We start from the raw sequence: 21,589 nt of genomic DNA on the forward strand, positions 1-21,589 counted from the left end.
ACAGACTTTTTCTATGTTTAACTGGTAGGTTAATTATTTTTAATCTTTCTCTCAGTGACCCTGGTGGAGGGATTGAGATGTCAGAGTTCATACGAGAAGCCACTCCTCCTGTTGGCTGTAGCTCACGCAATTCTTATGCTGGAATAGATCCAAACAACCAGGTAAGAATTAATGCTCTCACAGTTGCTGCTTTAGTACTGCTGGCTTTGCAACCTGTAGTGTAATCCTTGCTGATATTTTTCTAATTTAGTTTTACTTTTTTTTTTGATTGTACTAGGATCAGCAACTCTACCTTTCTGTACTGCTTAACTGCTTTTTTGGGATGGAACTCCATTCTCCCAGCTGCATAGTTCTTGCTCATTCCCATTTCGTGTTTGTTCTAGGAATAGCTGGATTTTATGTGGCAACATAGCAGAAAGTATTCTTTTTGCTCTTTTAGCCTTCTTCTGATTTAGTAGATCAAAATGGCTCAGAGCATGGTCAGATATAAATGCCAAGACCTGCTGTCATGGGATCCTGTCATCGTTTTGGTATCAGCAAGTCGCTGCATAGCTCAGACTGTAACTTCATCCTTGTGTTCTTTGTTTTCCCTCCCCTACATCTGTTTGATCTGTCTTCTAGATACTTTATTGGCAAACTTCAGTTGCGCTGATTTCTTAGGAGGCTTCTGTTAAGTCTTAAGATGTTTGCACTATTGATTATCTCTTGCCATGCTAAATTGGTTTTTGAAAGTCATTATTCCTGGCAGTTCAGAGTCTGCAATTTAAAAACATTGATTTGATAGAGCATGAAGCAAGATATATTGGTGGAAATAAAAAGACTAAAACTGCTAATTTTTTGATAGCCTTAGCAAAATCTTCACTGTTTTGATAACTCAGGGTCAGGAAGAAAGCAATAAATAGGGGCTGCTGTATACCAGATGGAGGGGCTGGAACTTGGCCTTTTTAGGTTGCAATGCATCTTCATTATGCTCTATTTGTCTTCAGTTTCACTGGGGAAGCTGATCTGCTTCCTTATTATGTCTGCTAGATGTATGCATTTGACTTGTACAGTGCTTCCTGTACAGTTCCTTTTATTTGGCTTGTGATGTTTAGCCAGTTGTGGCATCTTTCTTCTACCAACTCCTCAAGAGTGAGTTGATTTGACTGGCCAGACAGTAACATTATGTTGACAGTGAGCAGTGCAGTGTTGTATTAAAGATATAGAAGCTATTTTTGGATGAAGTGGAAATCCTTGGCTTGGTATTACAACATTGAGTCCTTCTAATTAGCTCTGTGCTCAAGCAGTACACAGTCTAGTGTTATGCTGATGTTGATGTTTTAGCTGCATAATGCTTTGTTACACAGCATAGATCGGCTCTAAGAGATTTTTCTCATTTGAAGAAAGTGAGTGTTTTGTAGTGTTCAAAGGAATAGGTGGTGATGGTCCATGTGGGACGAGATGAGTAGACTGAGGTTCATGTTTCTTTGGCTGGGCTTTGTTTGGAATAGCTTTTTCAACACTCAACAGTTTTGATGTTCCTGTATTAAGATCCGTGTTCTTTGCTGTGTGTTTTAATGCTGATGCTAGAACACAGGTAAAGCTACTGATAGAAATCAGTGCTTGCTAGTCCCCTGTGACTGAATTTGCAGCATCAGAAGGGTATGTGAACAGTAAGCAGCTGAGTTCTGTTCAACTTTCATGTGCTGATGCATTGCATTCATCTGTAGCATCTGAAGGCAAGGCATATTACTGAAGGGGAAAAATGTTAAAATATAGCAAAATGACTAACTAAAAATGTGCATGACAGTGTAGTAAAGAAAATGAATTAAACAAGCTTCTGCTGCTCTACTGTATTACACATAGCAAAGCTGTTCTGCTGTAGTATGGTTGAATAAAATCTGCACACGAGCTCAAATTTCTTTTAAGTACAGCAAATTTAAGGTAGAATTAGATGTATGCTTTTTTTCCCTGAGTCACTTGAATTAAGGACTTCTGAAAAACAGCATTGTAAAGAGTATACAATCAAGTTGATTTGCCATTTATTATTTTGAATTTCTCAGGGGTTCATTGCCTGCCTTTGAATGCCCTTTGCTTATCCTGTTTGAGTGATTTAATTATATGACAGTTATGCTGTTTTTCATGACAATCAAAGCTCTTTGAGAGAGGTGATAGTGGAAATACTATTAAAGAAGAGATAAGTAATCCATAGTGCCCTGCAAAATACTTGCTAGAGATTATAGCAGGTTTGTAGAAAGGCAGACTGTAATCCTAAATGGCTAGCTAGTTTTTAAATAAGGAGATATATGCCTGCTGATTGGCCTTTGAACATGGCTAAAAATCAGATTATAAAACTTAAAATGTGGTGGTAACTAATATCTAAGAATAATTCAAGAAATGCTGCAGTCTTTCACTAAGCAGTTCACTTGCCTTGAAGTGGCTGTACTCTGTGTACTCAGAAATTGCATTCAAAAGAAAACAGCAATTTCAGGAAAAAGAGGGAGGAGCAAGATACCGGAAAAATTATTAGGTTAAATTGATCTAATTTACTAATATTTAGTATTCTAAATAGGTGGTATTTACAAATTTGAACAGAAGTTTCATATTCAGGTGATATTTCCCTCGAGTGTTTTAGGCAACCATGGATACTGCATCGAACGTTCAGCTTCACAAGAGCAGTTATTAGTGTATCACCACACTAGTAATTTTTTTTTCCCCCGCACAGGGTATTTTCAAGGAAAACTCCCAGATTACAAATTGTGGTTTTTGAAATCAACATAGTAAAATCCCTAAGCATGTTCATCGTAAAACAAAGTAATGGTGGGGTAGTTGGATGCATAATTAGATGTCTTGCTGTGTCAGTTTGCAGCGGAAACATCCCGAGGCAGAAACAACTCTACAATGTTGTGCTATTGTTGGAAGCTTTTGTGCCTTCCAAACTCTCCCTTAGGTGTATAGACAAATGCATGCATAATAGGAAACAGTTGAGTAATTCCTGTAAGCTTACGGCTTTCTACGTAATTCCCTGTTTCTAGGTTGGATCTGGGTTCTCCCGTCTGGGAACAGCAGCAACAATCAAAGGTGAGATTTTTGGCTGCTACTTACAATCGCTTTGTGGTAGCATTTCAAACCAATAATGTTGTTTACTTTGTTTCCAAATACTGACTACCTTGTTTACCCTCAAAACTCTTTTGGGGAGGTAAGTACAGCATTTAAGAAGTGGAAGAAGGCTACCTGGGAGCTACAAATAAAGTGCCTAAAACACTAGGAGAGAATATCCTAGGATATGTGCTGTTTTCCCTGCAAGGTTTTATTTTTCTTGTAAATGGTGAGCCTAGGGGGTGATTTGAGTGGAGTTCTTCCTACCGTTTTGAGTTCTGTTTAACCAGTGATCCTTCTGGTATTGAGGTTTCAATGACTTGATTATTTCTGATTACTTGGCGTCAAGCAAAAGTATTGTCCAAGACAGACATTGTGAACTCCTCTGAGAGGAAAAGTTGAATAGTTTCTGTCATGGAAAGTTGCTCTTTTGTAAATTTGCTAAGCTGGTAATAAGACAAAAGAAAACAAGGTGTGGTTTTTTTTTCCCACCTCCCTGATTTTTTTCTTTACTTTTTTTTTAACTTTACAAATTTCATTACATTCTACCACTCATTTTAATTGCCAATGGTGCAAAAAGGAGTATTCAAATAGATAAATGTTTAAAGAAAATGTATTTATTTTCATTGGCTTTTAAGATGCCTTACCAGTCTTTCTACTGGAGTTTTGTGTAGTAGAATGAAAACAACTCTTATACACACACACAAAAAAAGAAATAAGTATGCAATATTTACCTCTATAAGATAAAAGGAGATCTTGTGACTTGTAATTACTGTTATTTACCTTCACATGAAGATGTAAAGGTAACAAGCTGACAGGTGAAGACCTTGCGGTGCATGTAGATATGTGTGTCAATACTTTGAGCACTAGTACTCTTCTTTCTTAAAATTTACAGGAGATACTGACACTGCCAAGACCTCTGATGATATCAGTTTAAGTCTTGGACAGAGTTCTAGCCTATGTAAAGAAGGGAGTGAAGAACAAGGTAAAATTTCTTCTTCCTGCATATTAAATGTGGTGTTTTGTTACAAATGACCCTTTGCTTAACATGCTAAATATATTCATGCGATTTTGTGATAGAATCTAAGAAAGACTATCTTGAAGCTCTGTTTCTTCTCTTAATTACTCATGGTTCCTGGGATACATAGCTTAAATCCTTCAAACTTTATTCTTTGGCTATGAGTTTCTTGTTCTGGCATTTTCTAGGAGATTATAAATACTTTGTCTCCTTTCCGATGAAAGATAGCTAGCTTGTATGTCTCTTGCCTCTCTCTCCCTCTTTCTCTTTTACTGAAAGTGGCCTGGGATTCATGGACTTCACTGTAGACTAATTGCTTTGCTTTCCAGTACAGCCAAAGGACATTTTCCAAATAAGATGTGCTTTTTCAGTGAAGCAAATAAGCCTGCAGAGTTCTGTTGCTGGCGCTCTAGACTGCTTCTAATATGCAAGCTAACAGAGTTTAGTAATTGCGTTCTCCTGATCTGTAAGAAAACTGCTAGCTTGCATTCTTTAGTTGTCCGGTTTTGTTTCAGACCTCATTTTCTATTTAGCTTTATTGCCAGGAAAAAGTCTGCTCATACTAAAATAGAACATAAAGCCATAGGGAAATCTTTTGTCTGCTGATTTTCAAGTACCTGTTGATTAGCAGGAAGTTAACTCTGGAAATACTGTAGTTTGTTTTTGGCCAGCCTAGTTGGACTGCTAGGTTCCTTAGGCATATCCAGTGATGTCTGCGTGATCCAGTGCAGAAAGTATGTTTAAGATATAATATTACAGGTGGCAGTGCTATTGTAATAGATAGCTTCTTTTAGCTCAGTAATGGAACTGTTTGCAAAGTCTTTCGAGTTACACATGTGGTAATACACTCCATGACAGACTTTAAGAATTATAGTAACCTAACCTGACCTCCAGGTCTTACTTTGGCACCAGTATTAAAAAAGAAAACACAGCTTGACTTTACACTCCCTCCAGGTGGACATTTAAACAGGAGACATCTTGTGATGGATAACAGAAACAATGATTCTGAGCAAGAACTGACAGCAAATACTCGAGATTTGCTTTGACGGAGCCAGTGTTAGAAGTAGGATATCAGTTTTGAAAGAGCAGCCAATACTTGTTCTTCTTAAAACTAGAATTCATCACTGTTAAGAGCAAACTCAGTAACTTCCTGGAGTTTTGTTGTAGTCCTGATGAACTGGATCAGTTGTGAGTTTACTTGGTATCTGTTAGGAAAGGTAGTTTTCTTTTGTGGATATATATATATATTTACTTGAGAGTTGATGGGGGTTATTTAATCAGTAATGTTTGTGAAACAAACAGTTTATTGTATGTAGGAGGTGAGACAAAATGCAAGGTTAGAGCCTCTTGTAACTTAAATGACAAAAAACAAACAACTCTGGGATACATAAAAACAAGGTCTGAGGTGCATAAGCAAGAGAAGTAGTAGGGAACTAATCAGAATTTGTTGTTTATTAGCTGTTGAGATTAAGTAGGTGTTATAGTTCCTTAAATTTAGTCACTTGTCAGGCTTGTCCAGGTGCTGGGGAGTTATTTTTTTTATGGTTATATAATGTGTAGTACTTGCAAAGGGATTTTTCAGTTTATTTTATCTGATATGAACAGCAATTGTAAAATAAATTGTATAACTTAATTGAACATTCTACATGAATATTTCTAAATATATACTCCAACAGATTTGGCAACTGATCGGAAGCTTTTTCGTCTGGTGTCGAATGACTCGTTTGTCTCCATCCAGCCTTCACTATCCTCTGGACAGGATTTGCCAAGAGACAACAGTGATAAAGTGTGCCTCTCGAACAACCAGCTTGTGGACCAGTCTAAAACTAGTGCATGTGATACAGAAGTAGCTTCGCTTATAACTCTGCATTCTCACTCCTATAGAAAGGAGCACAGGCCACGAGGCGTACCAAGGACTTCTAGCTCTGCTGTCGCTTTTCCAGATGCTTCATTGAATGACTTCCCTCTCTATCAACAAAGACGAGGACTAGATCCTGTCAGTGAGTTAGAAGCTTCCAAGCCCCCTTCTGGATCCAGAGAGTCCTTGGCTGAGAACTCTTGTATTTCAGGAGTTTTTCAGTTAGATGACATTCTGAAAAGTAGCAGCCCTCAACCATTGACTAAGAGTGGGAAGGGTAAATCCTTGAAAGCAGACAAAAGCGTGGACAGTCTGAGAAGCCTGAGTACTAGAAGCAGTGGTTCAACAGAAAGCTACTGCAGTGGGACTGATCGTGACACTAACAGTACCATCAGTAGCTATAAAAGTGAACATACTAGCTCAACGCACATAGAAAGTGTGCTGTCGGAGCATGAGGAAGAGTCTCCCAGAGAAGAAAAAAAGGGTGGTAAGAAAAAGGACTGTGGTGTTGACTCAGAGGATGACAGTAGTTCTACTACTGACAAAAGGACTAGTAGCGAAAGGACTGCTGTGGAAGTGAGCTCTAACAGTGGTGTCCAAGAGGTAAAGGGTTCTAATGGATCTGATGAGCTGCACGGTCAGAAAGGTCTTAGTGCCTCTGCTTCAGAAGAGGCCAATAAGAACCCACACGCCAATGAACTGATTACACAAGCTGACAGGACACCTGGGAAGGCTGCTGAACAAAGAGATGAGCAGAGTGAGAAACTAGCTGTGCTAGTAGACTCCAGAGCTTGTAAAGAAACTGGTGGGAAACAAAAAGAAGGAGATGTTCGACCAAAGTCTTCTAGCTTAATACATCGAACGGCCTCTACCCACAAGTCCAGCCGGAGACGGACAGGAAAAAAACGGGCTAGTAGTTTTGATTCAAGTCGGCACAGGGAATACGTTTCCTTCCGAGGTGTATCTGGTACTAAACCCCACAGTGCTGTGTTTTGTCATGATGAGGACTCCAGTGATCAAAGTGACTTAAGCAGGACATCAAGTATGCAGTCAGCTCACCAGTTCAGCAGTGATAGCTCTTCCAGCACCACATCCCATTCATGCCAGTCTCCTGAGGGAAAGTACAGTGCTCTAAAGACCAAATACGTTACTAAAGAACGTGGGGGCACAGACGCTGAAAATGCTCACAAAGCCCACGTAAGCTCTGAAGGAATTAGCAAAAAGCGATCCACGCGTCGGACTTCTAGCACTAACAGTGCCAAGAATCGTGCCAGAGTATTGAGCCTGGACAGTGGTACTGTAGCTTGCTTAAATGACCCAAATAGTCTAATGGCACCAGGTAACATAAAACAGTTAACCACTTCAAAATCTGATTTGGAAGCCAAAGAGGGAGAGGTGCTAGATGAGCTATCTCTGCTGGGAAGGGCTTCACACTTAGAGTCAGTCACTCGTTCTAGGAATAGCTTACCAAGCCAGGCTACGTTTCCTGAAGGGGAAGAGCAAGAATCAGCAAGTGGAGGTAAGTAAATGGCCTACCAGAAGTAACCTTGCCGCTCTTTGTTAATGAATTTCAGTTACAGCTCTATTTAAATGGCTTTCTGTTCCTCTATTCTTGCCCAGTAAAACTGGCAAAGCATTTCCATCATCCTCTCCTGGAAGATCTACAGAAATGTGTTGAATTCAAACAAATGTTATGAAATATATAGAGAGGTGTTACTGGTGGTCTTTGTTAATTCAGAGCTATATTTTACAGTTACTATTTACACTACTTACATATATAATTTAATATATATATAATTTATATATACTTATATACTATATTTATATATAGTTACTATAGACCTGCTCCATTGTATTAGTCAAAATTTTCAATTTGTGTACTACTTCAAAAGCTAACAATAAAATTGAGACTCTTTTTGTTCAAAAGATGGTTCAGGTTAGAACATAGAACTGCTTGTTTGAAGTGACTCCCCTCTTAGAGGGGCTCTAGCAGGTGGATGAACTCTGGAGAGGTGGTATCAAAAAAATGAAAAACCCTTACAATGCTGTCTTGAATTGTGCTTTCTTATGATGGTCTGCTTACTAAACTGAATTCTTCTAGGGGTTTGGTTTTCCTTAGCTTTGCTATTGTTCAAGTTGGCTATACAATGCTGTTTACTTCGAGATTATTTTTTTTTTTTTTGGTCCTCATTATGAGAACACGCTTGCCTTCCTGCCTCAGAGAGAGGAGTGTAGCTTCCTCTTACCCTCTGTAACTATTGCTTTGCTTGGTGCAGTGTGAGGACTGAAGTTACTTGTAATAGCTAGTGTTAATATAGATTAATAAGGGCTTTGGAAAAAATTTACTAGAGCTCAATAGCTTTAGTTTATCACTTGTAATGTTTCAGTCTCCTTGGTTAGTCAGATTCACTGCCTTAATTGGAAAGCTCTCCATGTGTCCACGTCGTGGAAGATAGGTGGATGTAAACAGGTTTAGAGAGTGATACAGGTTTGCTAACTACCTTTGACTTCAGGGATTGTTTTTTGAGAGGAATACTGTTTAGAAAATCCAGATCTTGTTAGCTAAGGATATAAATGCCTCATAAAATAGCTTTGAGTAAAGACGTAAATATTCCTATGAAATTGTAGCAAAGTTACTGTCCTCGCTGTTTCAGTTGTCCGTAAAGTATAGTGACTCCAGTATCTTAAGAGACTTCAAGCCATCGGGAGGTGAGATAAGACCCATGGTTCTTTTATTCTCACACTGACTGAAGAGCAAACTAATCAAAATAACTTTATGTGGGGAAAAAGTGTGATGTTGGAGTCCTGTATATTGATTACTGATCAAATTTGACTGGTTTATGGTTATCTCAAACCTGTTTGGGTGCCTTCACTTCAAACAAAGCCCTTCATGTAGGAATACTTTCTGTCTTTTTGTTCTTGCTAGTAAGAGTTCTGTGGTAGCTTTAAGAAAAAAGTTCAGGTTGCTAGTTTAGTACTAACGCTGAGCTAAACACTTAGCACATGTTTTTATTACACCTTGTTTAAAATTATAGGTCTTTGACTATGTTTACTAGGAGTAGTTTAACTAATATAAAGTCTGCTTTATGTATTTTATTGTTTTGACTGCATGCTTTCCTCAGCACAAAATTAAATTTCATATTAGTTTATAACAGCTTAAAACTCTTAAGGTTCTCTCCTGATATGCAGAGGAGGAATAATGTCCCCTGTTTTACAGAACATGACAACATTCAGTCATCTGTAGTCTGAAAGAATCAGTGCTTGGTTGATTGGGGTATATTGCCAAATACTTTGCTTCGTCTTTTAAAGAGTGAAATAACAGGGAAGAACAAACTGAAACCATCTGATTGTAATCTTACAAATACATAAGCTGTAGCAGCCTAAGCAGGGAAGCTTTGCTGTTATGCACATCAGTATATTTAGATTGCCCTTTGAATAGATTCCCCTTTGAACTTTGGTTAGGTATTGATTATTCTGAGGTTGCTAGTATTTTTAATTGAAAGCACCCAACTATTATTTACCTGCCCATGGGCTTCAAGGTATCTTTTGAGAAACCATCTGGGCTCAGGTTCTCCAGACCTGATGATATCAAATAACATTTGCTTATCCTAAGCTTCCCATTACCAATAGAATAGGGAACATTTCCTTTATGTTTGTAAGAAATTATGTGTTTTTTTTTCCTGAAAGCAGAACAAACCCACCATTTTTCTTTTTAACATTACTTCATATTTATGCAGTCATGTCTAGCATCAAGACAGTAATTACTTTGAATTTATCTTTTCCTGGTCTATCTGAAAAATTTCTTCCAGTTGTCCTTTGTTTCTACTGGTTTGTTTTGGGACTGTTCTTTTATTGTAACAAGTTCTTGATTTGGAAGGGGAAAAATGTTCTGTAATGGCTATATCTTAAGTTGCTTTCATCTGTAGTCTTACCTGTGGTTACTATTAATCAAAGAAAATGTTTTAACTTGTTATTCAGTATTTCCCACTACTGAGTTGTCTTCATCTTTTGATAGTGTTTTTAAAGGCATATGATGTAAATATATATCAGATATGTGTGTTTGTATAGAAGCTATTTAAGAAAATTAAGAAATTATTTTATTTATGTGTAGTGGGTGAATTGCAGAATAAACTTGCTTCAGATTTTCATAAGATTAAAGGATATTGGTTGGATCAGATTCTTAGAAGTTCTCTGGTTCCAGCTCCTGCTGAATGGTTTATTTAATTATTTTATATACACTTTTGAATTTCTATGAGTTGCTTTTTATAGCTTTCTGAAACAAAGTGGTTACAGGTGTACACTGGGTAGCCAAAAGACCGATACGGATGTGTTTTTCCCTTTTTCAGTCAGCGAATTTGTTCCCATTTTTCAGATATGACTTAAGTGAAGTTACAGCTGGTGATTTTATATTTAAGTCTTCAGGGAAGTAACTAAAGTACATTCTTGCTTATATAACTGCTAAAACGTGTTTAGTAATGGGTATGGCCTTTAATCTCTTACTAAGCAGGGTGCTTTATGAACCTGTACATGTGTTCCTTCAGCAGATAGAACTTAGCAGTCTCATTTCTATCTTATTATTGTGCCAGGCAGTGGTGGTTGACTCATTTCTTAAATGATGATAACTTGTGCATTTGAAAATGTAGTTCATTAAAATGCAGACAAGCAGCATTTTGAAATTTTGTACTTAAATTCATTAAATGTGGTTGATGTATAACAACAAAAAATGAGGTGGAAGATGATGCCTTAAAACAGGTGTGTTTTTTTTTTTTTTATTTAGCTACTTGTGCAGGTTACTTAGTGAATTGATGGGTAGATAGATGATGTTTAGATGTCTAAAACTTCGGTTAAATGTCTGATGTTTTGAAAATATCACCTTGGTACTCTGTCTGGCTTCTGCGAGATGTGTGCTACTTCTGGGTTGCTGTCTGTAAACGTTTAAAGAACCAATGTAATGCTGTACATGGCACGGTGATGTTTTGTGGAACTTCAGCTGCTCTGAAAAGTCGTGCTCTCCTCCAGTCCTTTAACTGTAAAAGATGCACCCTTTAAGTTGCTCCTTTCTTTTACAGCTTGCTGTAATTTGACAGATTTACTTACTTAAGTACTTGAGTTACATACCTTTTGGAAATAAAATTGCATGTAATAACTTTTCTTTCTGTACATTGCATATTGCCGTTGAAGTAACAGCTCATCCTGTTTCATGTTTTGTGGCCTACGATACATCCCTATAAACAAGCGAAATAGGTTTGTGTGAGCTTGGATTCGAATCTTGCATTTTATATGGCAAATGGAAACCTGTTCAGCTTTTCAGTCTGCATGTATTTGTACATAGATGCTTCATGTATCTGCTTGTAATCACTAGATAATATCTTCTCTAAAGCTAAAAACGGTATTTGAGATTAGTGCTTTGCAGCCAATGATCATGCCAGCTGTTACCAAATATCCCTTTTCCTACTACGTTTATGTTGCGTCCAGTTTCAGTGATCTGGAGTCACTACTTGTGTCGTAGAGCTTTTCCGTGATTCTGATGGGGTTTGGCTGATGTGTTTGCTGTGTGTGCAATCAATGCAATTATACAGGCTGCGGCTTCTGGTCTCTCTTCTGGATTATCAGTCCACACTGAAACTACTAAACCAAACAGTTTTGCATGGGAATAATCAAACTGAAGAGTTTAGAGATGGTGGTGAATGAAAAATGTGCAATGTTAATGTGATCTAGTGGTGTGTGTGAGCTACTCGTGTGTTCAGCAGCACCCTCCTGTAACTGGATCAAGCCAAGAGGATTAGGCAGCAGATAGGGTTCTTCTGCATGTGAGTTTCTCTGATTTTTAGATGTCAACTGGCATTGTGCTATAATGTACCCAGCATTTGGAGCAAGAATGAAATAGAAGAAAATTGTGCTTAGGCAGTCACATATTGGGAAGTGGTAACATTGACATTTCTGTCATAGCTTCTGCGTGCAATGAAGTAAATGCTGGGTCTTACAGAAGTACCTCGGAGGTTTATTGGATCTTCATAAGTCCCAGTAGGGCTGAGATGTAACCTTCAACATTTAAAAATGAGAACAGCATTAGGAGTGATGCGCAAGGCTGAAGTGAAACCGCAGCCTACAGGTCTGCAACTTGCCAGTGAAATGGCATGTAGATGACTCCTGCATCTACTAATCAGTCTATTGCTAACGACCAAAGTGAAATGTAATGTTAGTATGCTGTGTATGGGATTTTGTCCTGCCTGTTTTGTTCCCTCTGTGGTATTTATACATAGCATGAGGGCTTTCATTAGAAGACCTGTGACCACATCTTTCCTGATATTTTATCCTTCCATATGAGGAAGGGGTTAAAAACAAACAAACAAAAAAAAAAGGTTTTGTCCAGCTCATAGCAGTGGCTGTTGAGAACAGAGCAGCTGCTTGCCAAGAGCCCTGAATGCTGCTGGTAAGAATTGGCCTGTTAGTTGATGGAAGTGCGCTCCTTCAGTGTATCATGCACAGAAGAGCAGATATTCCCCTTAAAGTCTGTGGGGCTGCATAAGGGAAATTCAAGATACTTGACAAAAATGCATGCTGCGGCATTAGAGCATATACTAAAAAAAAAAAGGCAAAATAAACTTTATCTTTTGTTTGGTTTCTTTGTTTGTTTTCCCTTGGGAATAGCGCTCGCAAAATTTGACCTTGGTTAAATTCTCTCAGACCTCCCAAAGAAACCAGAAGTAGTGGTTCTTTCAAAATGCTTTGCATTGCTGTGGGAGCGAGTTATTTAAACGTCTTAGGTTGGTGGTGTTTGTGCAACTACTTCTCACAATTTTAAACTTGATTTGGAAAGAACGGCTGGATTTTATTGATAAACAGCATCTGTTGTTGATATATTTTCTGAGTATTCATCTCAAACAAGTTGCATGAGAATTTCTGATAAAGTTAATAAAAAACAAACTGCATCTACATTTAAGTTAGTAACCCACTCTTTTTCTGCCCTTTCATAGATGTACCTGGATTTATTGCTAGGCATACAGCCAGGAACAGTTTGGAGAGCTCACTGTACTGGAATGAAGTGCTACACGCTTCTGCCAAATGTAGCTCCGAGATGTAATTTGATGGTGTAGTTAATGGTGCAGCCCATTCAAAGCAAACATGCTTTTCTGTATATGATATACTAATGAACACCACTTAATCAGGCAAAGCTGTATGTTCTAGAGATTTAAGGCATCTTTTCCTTAAGATTAATAAATCCAAATGCAAAGAATAAAAAGCTTCATAAAAATTAATGTAGGATAAGAACACTTGTCTGCTGTCTGAATATACTGCTACCTATTGATACCCAGACATAGGGGTTATATTGGGCAGGGGATCAGATTAGGAGATCACTTCAGGTCTTTGACCCCTAGTACATCAACACTGGAGTCAAGAATGCTGTGTGATAACACCGACTGTGATTAATAATGAAATAATGCAAGTGAGGATCCTGTACAGTGAAATAGAAGAACTGAGAGTCCTGGTTCTATCTTTGGTATTGGTATGGAAATTTGTCTATCAAGCTGGTCTATAAAAATGTTCGGTTTAGAACTCAAACCAGATGGTTTCATTGTTGTGGTTATTCTCTGCTTGACAGTGTGGTGTTGCTTTCTGGATTGCTGTAGTGACTGACTTGATGTAATTGAGATAAGGGTGGATAACGTTTACCAACGTTGGTACATTTCAGCCACAACACTGAAGTCTTGGACATTAATTCCCTTGCTTCTCTTTAACTTTTCTCCTTTTTTAAAAATTTTTATATAATTTTCCTTTCTAAATAGTATGCTGTTTTCCACTACCCTGTTTTCCAGCAGAACTTTCTCTCTGAGGTGTCCCTCTACTCTTTAGAGCTTCTCCTTTGCTGCCCACATCTCCGCTTGTAACTTTCTTCAGAAATGGGTATTAGGAGTATCTTTTTGTTAAATGTCCAAAGTAAGTGGTAATACTGTAAACCAGTGCTCTGCTTATTATTGGATAGGTTTAAGAAACCCTTGCAATTTAATTGTAGGTCTAATAATGGTGTATAATCCATGGTGACTATTAGCTGCATACTAAAGATATAGATTGACTTAATTCCTTTCCTCTACTTAAGTTTTTAAAATTTTATTAAGGCACATGAGAATGAACTTGGCAAGAGCATTGATTGTGAGAAAAACGTTGACTAATAAATGCATGTGTGTAGGAAACCAAGCTGTGTTACTGCTGACAGACACAAAATGTGTTATTCTTACTTGCCATACTTTTCAGAAAAAAGTTAGAGGTATTTTTTATGTTTTGAACACAAATGAGGTAGAGGTGCTTGATACAGAAGGACGAAATTTCAGCTGTTGGGTTTGGTGAAGTGTGTTCAGGGTTAGAAGACAGATTTCATTCCTTATGTGAATGCATGAGCTGTAAACTGTTCATTTCAGAACTAGTTGAAATTTCGTTGGGTTGGTCAATACAAGTAGTTGAAAAAGGTTAGATCACAACTTCCAGCTGGACAGAGAAATAAAGTGAGCAAATATCACTTGGGTTCCATGCAGAAGTCTACCCATGTTTTATTGGAGTAATGTTCAAAACAATCCAGACTTCAAGTGGTGTATTTTTGAGAAACACATGAGAAATGTGAGTAATACTGCTTCCATTATGTGTGTTCTTTTTTTTTTTTTTTTTTTTTTTTTTTTTTTTTTGCAAACTTTGGTCTCATTGGAAAACAAAACCGATTTTTATCCATAGAACTCCGTGGCTTGCCATGTCAGTACTTTACAGCTGTTTTACCTTCATGTTGTATCTTTCCAGGAATTTTCTTACATGGGAAGAATTTATCTGAGCCACTGGGTTTAGCATTTTTTCTTAGCCCAAATGAAATGAGCCTTGTTAGTGCAGTAAAACTTGGAAGTTCTGCTTTTTCATCTCATGCCTCATCGGTTTCTATCTTTAAGTTTAGATTAAGAGTGGTGATATATAAATGCAGGGAGATGTAAATGATTACTTCAGATGTATGCATAAATGTTCCTCTGCAAAAGAAAATATTTGCATGTTGGTTTCTTAAAGCTAGCTGTACATCATGGTGTGAAACTGAGTCTTCCTTCTAAAAGTGAGGAGTTAGAGGTTTACATCAAAACACTTGTGTAGTATACAAAGAAATTTTGGAAAGGCATAGCCTGCAAACAGGGTAGTTCTACCTGTAGTCAGGTATTCCCAGCTACTTGGCAGAGGGATGCGAGTAATTTGTTAGTCTAGAGTTTTCTCCACAATACATCTGAGTCCTTTTATTGGGAAAGTATCACTCCAAATGTATGATAATGAAGGGATGTCCTCATGTCTTTAAGTGTGTATGTGGGTTGGCTTTTTTCCAATCAGAATTAAATTGAAAGAGCAAGTGTTGATTTTAATAAATCTGTGTTCATGCACACAGTTGTATTATCACAAAAGTCAAAACAAGATCTTGCTTGCTACTATTTTATTGGGAATAAACACGGGAGGGTTAAATTTTGTTACCAAGTTGTCCTTAGGCCCCCACCTCCTGTTTTATTGATCTCTGGTTTGTGTTCCTAAGGTGCATTTTGTGAACTTAACATCTGATTTATTTTTTTTTCCTAGTTTGGAGGACAGCTAATGTTTGGGGCTCAAATACAAATGGTGACATGCAGAAGAAACTCATACTTTACACTTCAGTGAAGTCAAGAAATTTGTTTCAACAAAAAAAGACTAGAATAAAGTAGAAAAATAAACCTCAGAAACATTCTGTAAGCTGGAAGGCTTAACTTCTTTTTTTTACATTAGAGAAGTAAAACCTATGTTATCTCTCCCTATTAGATTTAGATTTTCTACATGGCATAGAGGTTGGATCTTATCTTCTTGGAATCTAGAATAAGTGGCTGTAAGTGGTAACATCAGAGAAGCATGAGCTGTAGCCTAGAGATGTATTTAAAAAGCTACTGTCCTACTGGGATACACTATTTAGTTTTCTTTAAACATCAAAACATGTTACTTTATTATAGGAAGATTGCTTATGTTAAAACAAAGCAATTTCCCTCATGATTAAAAAGCCCCTAGAGCATGTTAGTGGCTATTTTAGGATATTTATATTGAATCCTCCTTCTGAGCTGAGGAGCAGCTGTACTGCTTGCTCCTCCTCCTTAAAGACAAGTAGAAACACAAATAATCTGTATTAACATGGGATAAAAAAAATTATACAAGTAAACTATGTGCTCTTTAGAATTAGTTTATCCCCCAAAAAGCTGTTTGCTTAGTTTAGTGGCTTTCCATGCTTTAAACAAACAGTAATCCTTTCTGCTCAGCAGGCTGCTTTTGGTTTTTAAGTCATGGCTTCAACATGTAGCTTCTTGAGTAGGAGACTCAGCTCCTGGGCTGAAAAGCTCTCCAGTCTTTCAAAGAGAACAAATAAACTTGCTTAGTAATCTGAGAAGTCACCAGCTACATTCAGGAGTTGTGTATGTAGAAGATGTGTATTGAACAGAACCATTAAGATAAATCCAAAATTCCTTGGCAGGTTCTGTAGGAAGCTACACCAAAACCTATTTTTAAAAACCTAAAGTCAAAAAATAAAAATGCTAGTGAATGCCGGAGTTGTTGGCAATTTTTTATTTTTTGTTTTAATCTTCTGTTATGCTTAATTTTTATCCTTCTTCTTCCCACCCCCAAGAGCATTGCCTCAGCAAGGGCAATGTCTACCTCCCTTCAGGAGGAAAACTTTAGTGATAAATTGGAGCTGTGTAGGAAAGACCCCTGGTGTTTCTATAATCTATGCTTGAGTTGTTGCAGAAGCTGATGTGTTTACTGACTAAAGGATATCAAAAGAAAAACAGATGTCAATGTTAAGTATGCTGCCTTGAAGAATTGCAGTTGAAACCTGCTTTTGCTAAGGAGCTGCAAATGGTAATTGAGACGTAATGGGGATGGTTACCATCTTAATGGTAATTGAGATGTTTACGGTTCAGTTAAGATCAGTCACTGTTCCTTATTCTGTGGTGCTTAACCATGGCTGATTTGTGGAAATGCATGGACTTGCTTTTGCATCTGAAGTCAATAGAAACTTTTCAGTATATGAATTTTTATCTCCTGATATATACTCTGGAAAAACTGAGCTTTACAAATTGGCATCTGAAATTAGTGGGCAGTTCTGGCCTCTTGCGCGTTGCTTTAATCCACTAGGAAGAAAAGTAAGGTTTCATCCTCTTTTGTGTAGTGTTTAATTTTTCCAGTGCTTCAAATATAAAAGCCATGAAGCAATTAGGCTGTATATTAAAATAAAGTGTAAAGGTTAATGCTTCATTTTTCTTGAATTCTTGCTGAAATACACTGAAAAGTACTTAACTGTCCGTACTTGGAATGGAAGACCAGTTGTGGAGGTGTGAGGAGAAGTTGATTGATCCCATGTTTTTCCTGAAAATACAGGAGAGGGTTGAATTAAGGATGTTTTGGTAATGAAAGACTTGTAACTTTAATATGGGTCTTAAGGTAATCGTTTCATGTAGCTTCTTTGCTTTTAAAGCAAGTTACAGATTGAAGTTTCATATGCAGTATTCACTCAATAACCTGTGGTTTGTGGACAGGAGCAAACTCTTATTCCATGCAGTCTTTATTGCTTGACCCGTGGCAGTAGTACATAGCAGTAATAGGTTGCTATTCCCTGTAGACTAGTGTTAGATTCTTTACTAGTAAATTTTGGAAGTTTAATGACAAGTATGTATTATAACTTGAAGTGCTCTGCCTGTGATTTTTCTGGTCCCTTTCCACAAAAAGTTCTTTGTTCCCTGTGTTTTCTCTTTTTGTTTTGGCCTGACATAATCGTTGTTTTTCCTAAGTCTAGTAACAGGCTTTTTGTCTACCAAGTTATGATTTTCCTCTTAAAGACTTTAATTTTCCCTTGGAATTCAGTTCATGTGAGGTTGTTTTCCTCCTCCAGTTGCCTGCCAAAACCTTTGTGACCAGTCCCTCGGAGCTCTCTGCTAACCAACTCGAATGCAGAGCATTATCCTCCTTGTTTCAGGAGGAAGACTCTGAGATCGTAGGCACACTGCGAAGCAGGCCAAATCCAGAATTGCAAAAATGATCCTGTTCAGCCTGAAATATAAGGATCCTAAGCGGTTCAGGAGTGTGTGTGTGTATTTGCCAAAACAAACAAAAAATGACTCCCTTGCATATGTACAAACTTTTTATAGTGTAACTACTGCTGGACCAAATCTTCCTTTTTTTTTTTTTTTTTTTTTTTTTTTTTTTTTTTTTTTTGGCAGAGAGGTGTTGGAAAAACAAACCCACCAGTCCTTAAATGGAAGATCCTCTTGCTCAATCTTACACACCTGCTCCTCCAAATTGTCGTGTTCCTGCTGTAAAAGGAGCAACATGCATCTCTTCATGCTTACGGGGGGAGGATGGGGGGGACCACCACCGTTTTGTCAAATTGTCCCCTGAAGAGATGTGATAAAGTAAACCTCAGCCCTTCCTGTTTGGCAGCAGTGATAAAGCTGAGATGAGAATTTTGTAGCGAGGGGTAATAGACAGCATTACAAAGTTGTCCTTTACGTTTCTCCTTTAATTGTGTTAAATGAAGGAAACGGTGAGATCAGTCTCTCTTCCTGCCCTGTGTAAATAGAACAGGCTTGGGATATCTGACTTTTTTTGAAATCTGGTGGTTTGGATTTGGGAAAAACAAAACAGCGAGCTGTATTTTACAGAACCCTACGTGCACGCACCCACCAAATTTTTACTAACAATTGTGTTTGGTGATCCTGTCTTCAGGCACTTTATTTGAACAGTCAGTGCATAAGCTACTTTTCTTGTTGCAAGTCAATTCTTTAACTTGGGGAGGGTCAGTGGGAAGAAAGGAGTCTAAAGTTACTTTGTACATAACTAGGATGGGTTCGTCTTTGACCTAAAGTCTGTCTTGATGCAGCAGCACAAGCCAGCGAGGAGACTGTCACATTTCGCCGTGAACGCAGCACATTTAGGCGTCAGGCAGTACGACGCCGGCACAATGCAGGGAGTAACCCTACCCCTCCTACATTGCTCATCGGATCACCCCTCAGGTAGGGTATCTAAATGTTCCACCATATTTAGCATGCATGCAGCAGACCACTTCTCCTCACACCCACCAGTGTTGCCAGAAAAGCACTTTACTTCCTTCCCCACCATAACCTCCTTGAGCTGTCACTGCATGTCACTGTGGGCTGTTGAATTGTGCATGTATATGTGGCACTATTTTCAAAATGATCAGGATAGCCAGTCTCTAACATGTCATAGTTGATTTTGGATAAATAACAAAGTAAACTAATGCTAACAAACTCCATGTTTTTATCAGAAGCATTAGAAGCTTTCAAGCAAGAAAAAAAGACCCAAGAAAAGATCGTTCACCGCTCCTCATTTTGCTTTGCTTTCCTTGAAGAGAGTAAGCCTTAGGGACTAGTATCACTTTTCATGTATGTAGATAGTGAGAGAGAAGCGCTTTAATAAAAATAATAAACAGCAAAGAACCAAATTGTATATGCGAAGCTTCCAAATTTAAAATAAATGCAAACCATTATGTGAACATCCTGCAACTTTTTCCCCAAAAAAGAAAAACAATAAATACCAATGCCTCCGTTAGGGAATGCACAGTATTGCTCAGTATTAAATCCAGTGTTGTGGCGCTGCATGCCTCTGCGATGCTGACAACGTAGTGTACACATACATCTCAGCAGTCCATAACCTTCACTGGCCCCTCTGGTAACGATAACGAGCCCATGGGTATGTTACCCACCGAAGCTCTTCGTTCAGCCTGTGAGCTCGAGCAGGAGAAATGGCAACCTCAAGCTGTTTGCAAACTTGCTTTTGAAGCCTTGGAGTCCAGGGGTTGCCTAAATGCTGGAGAATCTGGCAAGCAGAATGCTGCCTGTAGAGGAAAGGAGCATCGAGCCATGCATATGAGAGTAATTCTTAAGGCTATTCCTGCATATTTATTGTGTATATGCTGTATGTTCTCAATAACGCTACTTGGAATGCTGAACTAACCTTTAACGATAGGAGCAGTCTGATTTTGTTTGAGGCATATTTGTGTTACTTTCTTAACTGGAAGGTGCTACAGAAACTGGTCAGATAGAAGGAAATACTTCAAAATAGAGGATGGGGAGCAATCTTGGCGTCTTTATGACACAACTGTTACAAGTCGAAGACAGGTTTTTAGATTTTCCTTGGGCAAGAGGTTTGCAAGAATGGTGCCTAAAATCTGACAAATAAAGGCTTGGCTTCTTCCACATCAAGTCTTGAGCTAAAGGTGTTCTTGCTGGTGAGTGCAGAGTGTGGTGGAAGTTAATCATGTAATTTCAGATAAATTTGTTAAGCTTCTAGTCTTGCTGAAAGTAGCTTGTTCAACACCTGTGAATTACTTCGTAGAGAGGGATGTTTGAACTTTCTATTAGATCATTTCTGTGCTCTTGCATTCTCTTTCTCTTGATGCACTGACTTGTTTTGTCTCTTTATGAGGAGGTTGTTACAGCTTTGTAGGCTGGTCAAATGAGAGGCTGTGCAGACTAACGAGAGCTACGTAACTACATTAGCAAGAAAACACCATTTTTTTTCTTCTCCTAGACAGGTAGAAAGCAAGTGAAGGATTTGGCTTTAAACTGGGTTTTAGAGCTGCCTCCTGTTTGTGTGGTGGCACAGTCATTGAGGCTCTCATCCTTGAGGTGGATGTCGGTGTGAGACCATGAGAAAAATGATTTTGACAAAAACTTGTTATTCAGACAAGATACTTGGTGAAAAAGGAAAACAAATATTCTAGCCTTGTGTTTCCGCTGTGCATATTCCAGTTATCTACACTGGCTCTTTTTTTCTAAATAATCAAACTCTGTGCTTTGGCTGTCTGGCACAGAAACACACGTTTATCAAAAATAATTAAACATATGTCCAGAATCTACTACTGAGAGAGGTTGCCTTGTACAAAGTTTGTGACATCAAATGACTGTCCTGTGGCATAGACCAGGCCAAACTGTCTTAGGCCGAACAGACACTGAAGTGCTTTCAGATCTGACGTGTTCTATTTGAACCGCAGGCTGTGAAATGTATCTGCAAACTTGCATTTTTTACAGTTGTGATTTCTAGATGAGTAATCTGAAAAAAACTTGCCTTTATATGGGTAACTTAATTTTAGTGGGAACTTTGCGTTGCTGGAGGAAGGAAAATGCACACAGATTTTTTTTTAGCCAATTACCACCAAAATCCTTTCAAAACACTACAACTTTACTGGCATATACCCTAGTGGTAAGCTGCCTGTCCAGTTTCTAGTATTGCTAACCGGTATGACTTCCTATATTAAATTCCTAACAGTATTAGGTTTACTAACCTGTAGTTGCCCTGATTATTTCTTCCTTCATTATTGCCAGCAAAACGGTGATCATCTAATCTCCTGGCATCAAATTGGATGTCCTGGGGATGGCCCCTTAGAGACCGACTTGCATCTGATATTTTTTTCCTCCCCTGTTTTTGCAAATCCTTCCTATGTGGGAGGAGAGTCATCTTAGTAAAAGAGACATAGGTGTATAATGCCATCATGATTGGCAGTGATGGACACTTAAATAAAACCTGTACTGGGAAATTCTGCTGGTTCAGTGCTAAATTAGATGTGCAATTCGTTTAGTTAGTTAAGC

At 38.1% G+C, this 21,589-nt stretch overlaps 1 protein-coding gene across 4 annotated transcripts in view; it reads left to right on the forward strand.

The window, feature by feature from the left end:
• The window catches only part of PCNX1 (pecanex 1), an 86,048-nt gene that overhangs the window by 14,045 nt on the left and 50,414 nt on the right, over nucleotides 1–21,589 (forward strand). For 2 of the 4 annotated variants that reach the window (XM_084287680.1, XM_084287681.1), the window contains exons 3-7: nucleotides 56–161; nucleotides 3,015–3,060; nucleotides 3,974–4,063; nucleotides 5,773–7,473; nucleotides 18,862–18,994. In XM_084287680.1, the coding sequence (XP_084143806.1) occupies nucleotides 56–161; nucleotides 3,015–3,060; nucleotides 3,974–4,063; nucleotides 5,773–7,473; nucleotides 18,862–18,994 (2,076 nt within the window). The remainder of the gene's footprint in view (nucleotides 1–55; nucleotides 162–3,014; nucleotides 3,061–3,973; nucleotides 4,064–5,772; nucleotides 7,474–18,861; nucleotides 18,995–21,589) is intronic. The other 2 variants (XM_084287682.1, XM_084287683.1) reach the window with 1 other exon arrangement.

This window comes from Netta rufina (assembly GCF_964035555.1).
Source record: "Netta rufina genome assembly, chromosome: 5".
Classification (NCBI taxonomy): domain Eukaryota; kingdom Metazoa; phylum Chordata; class Aves; order Anseriformes; family Anatidae; genus Netta; species Netta rufina.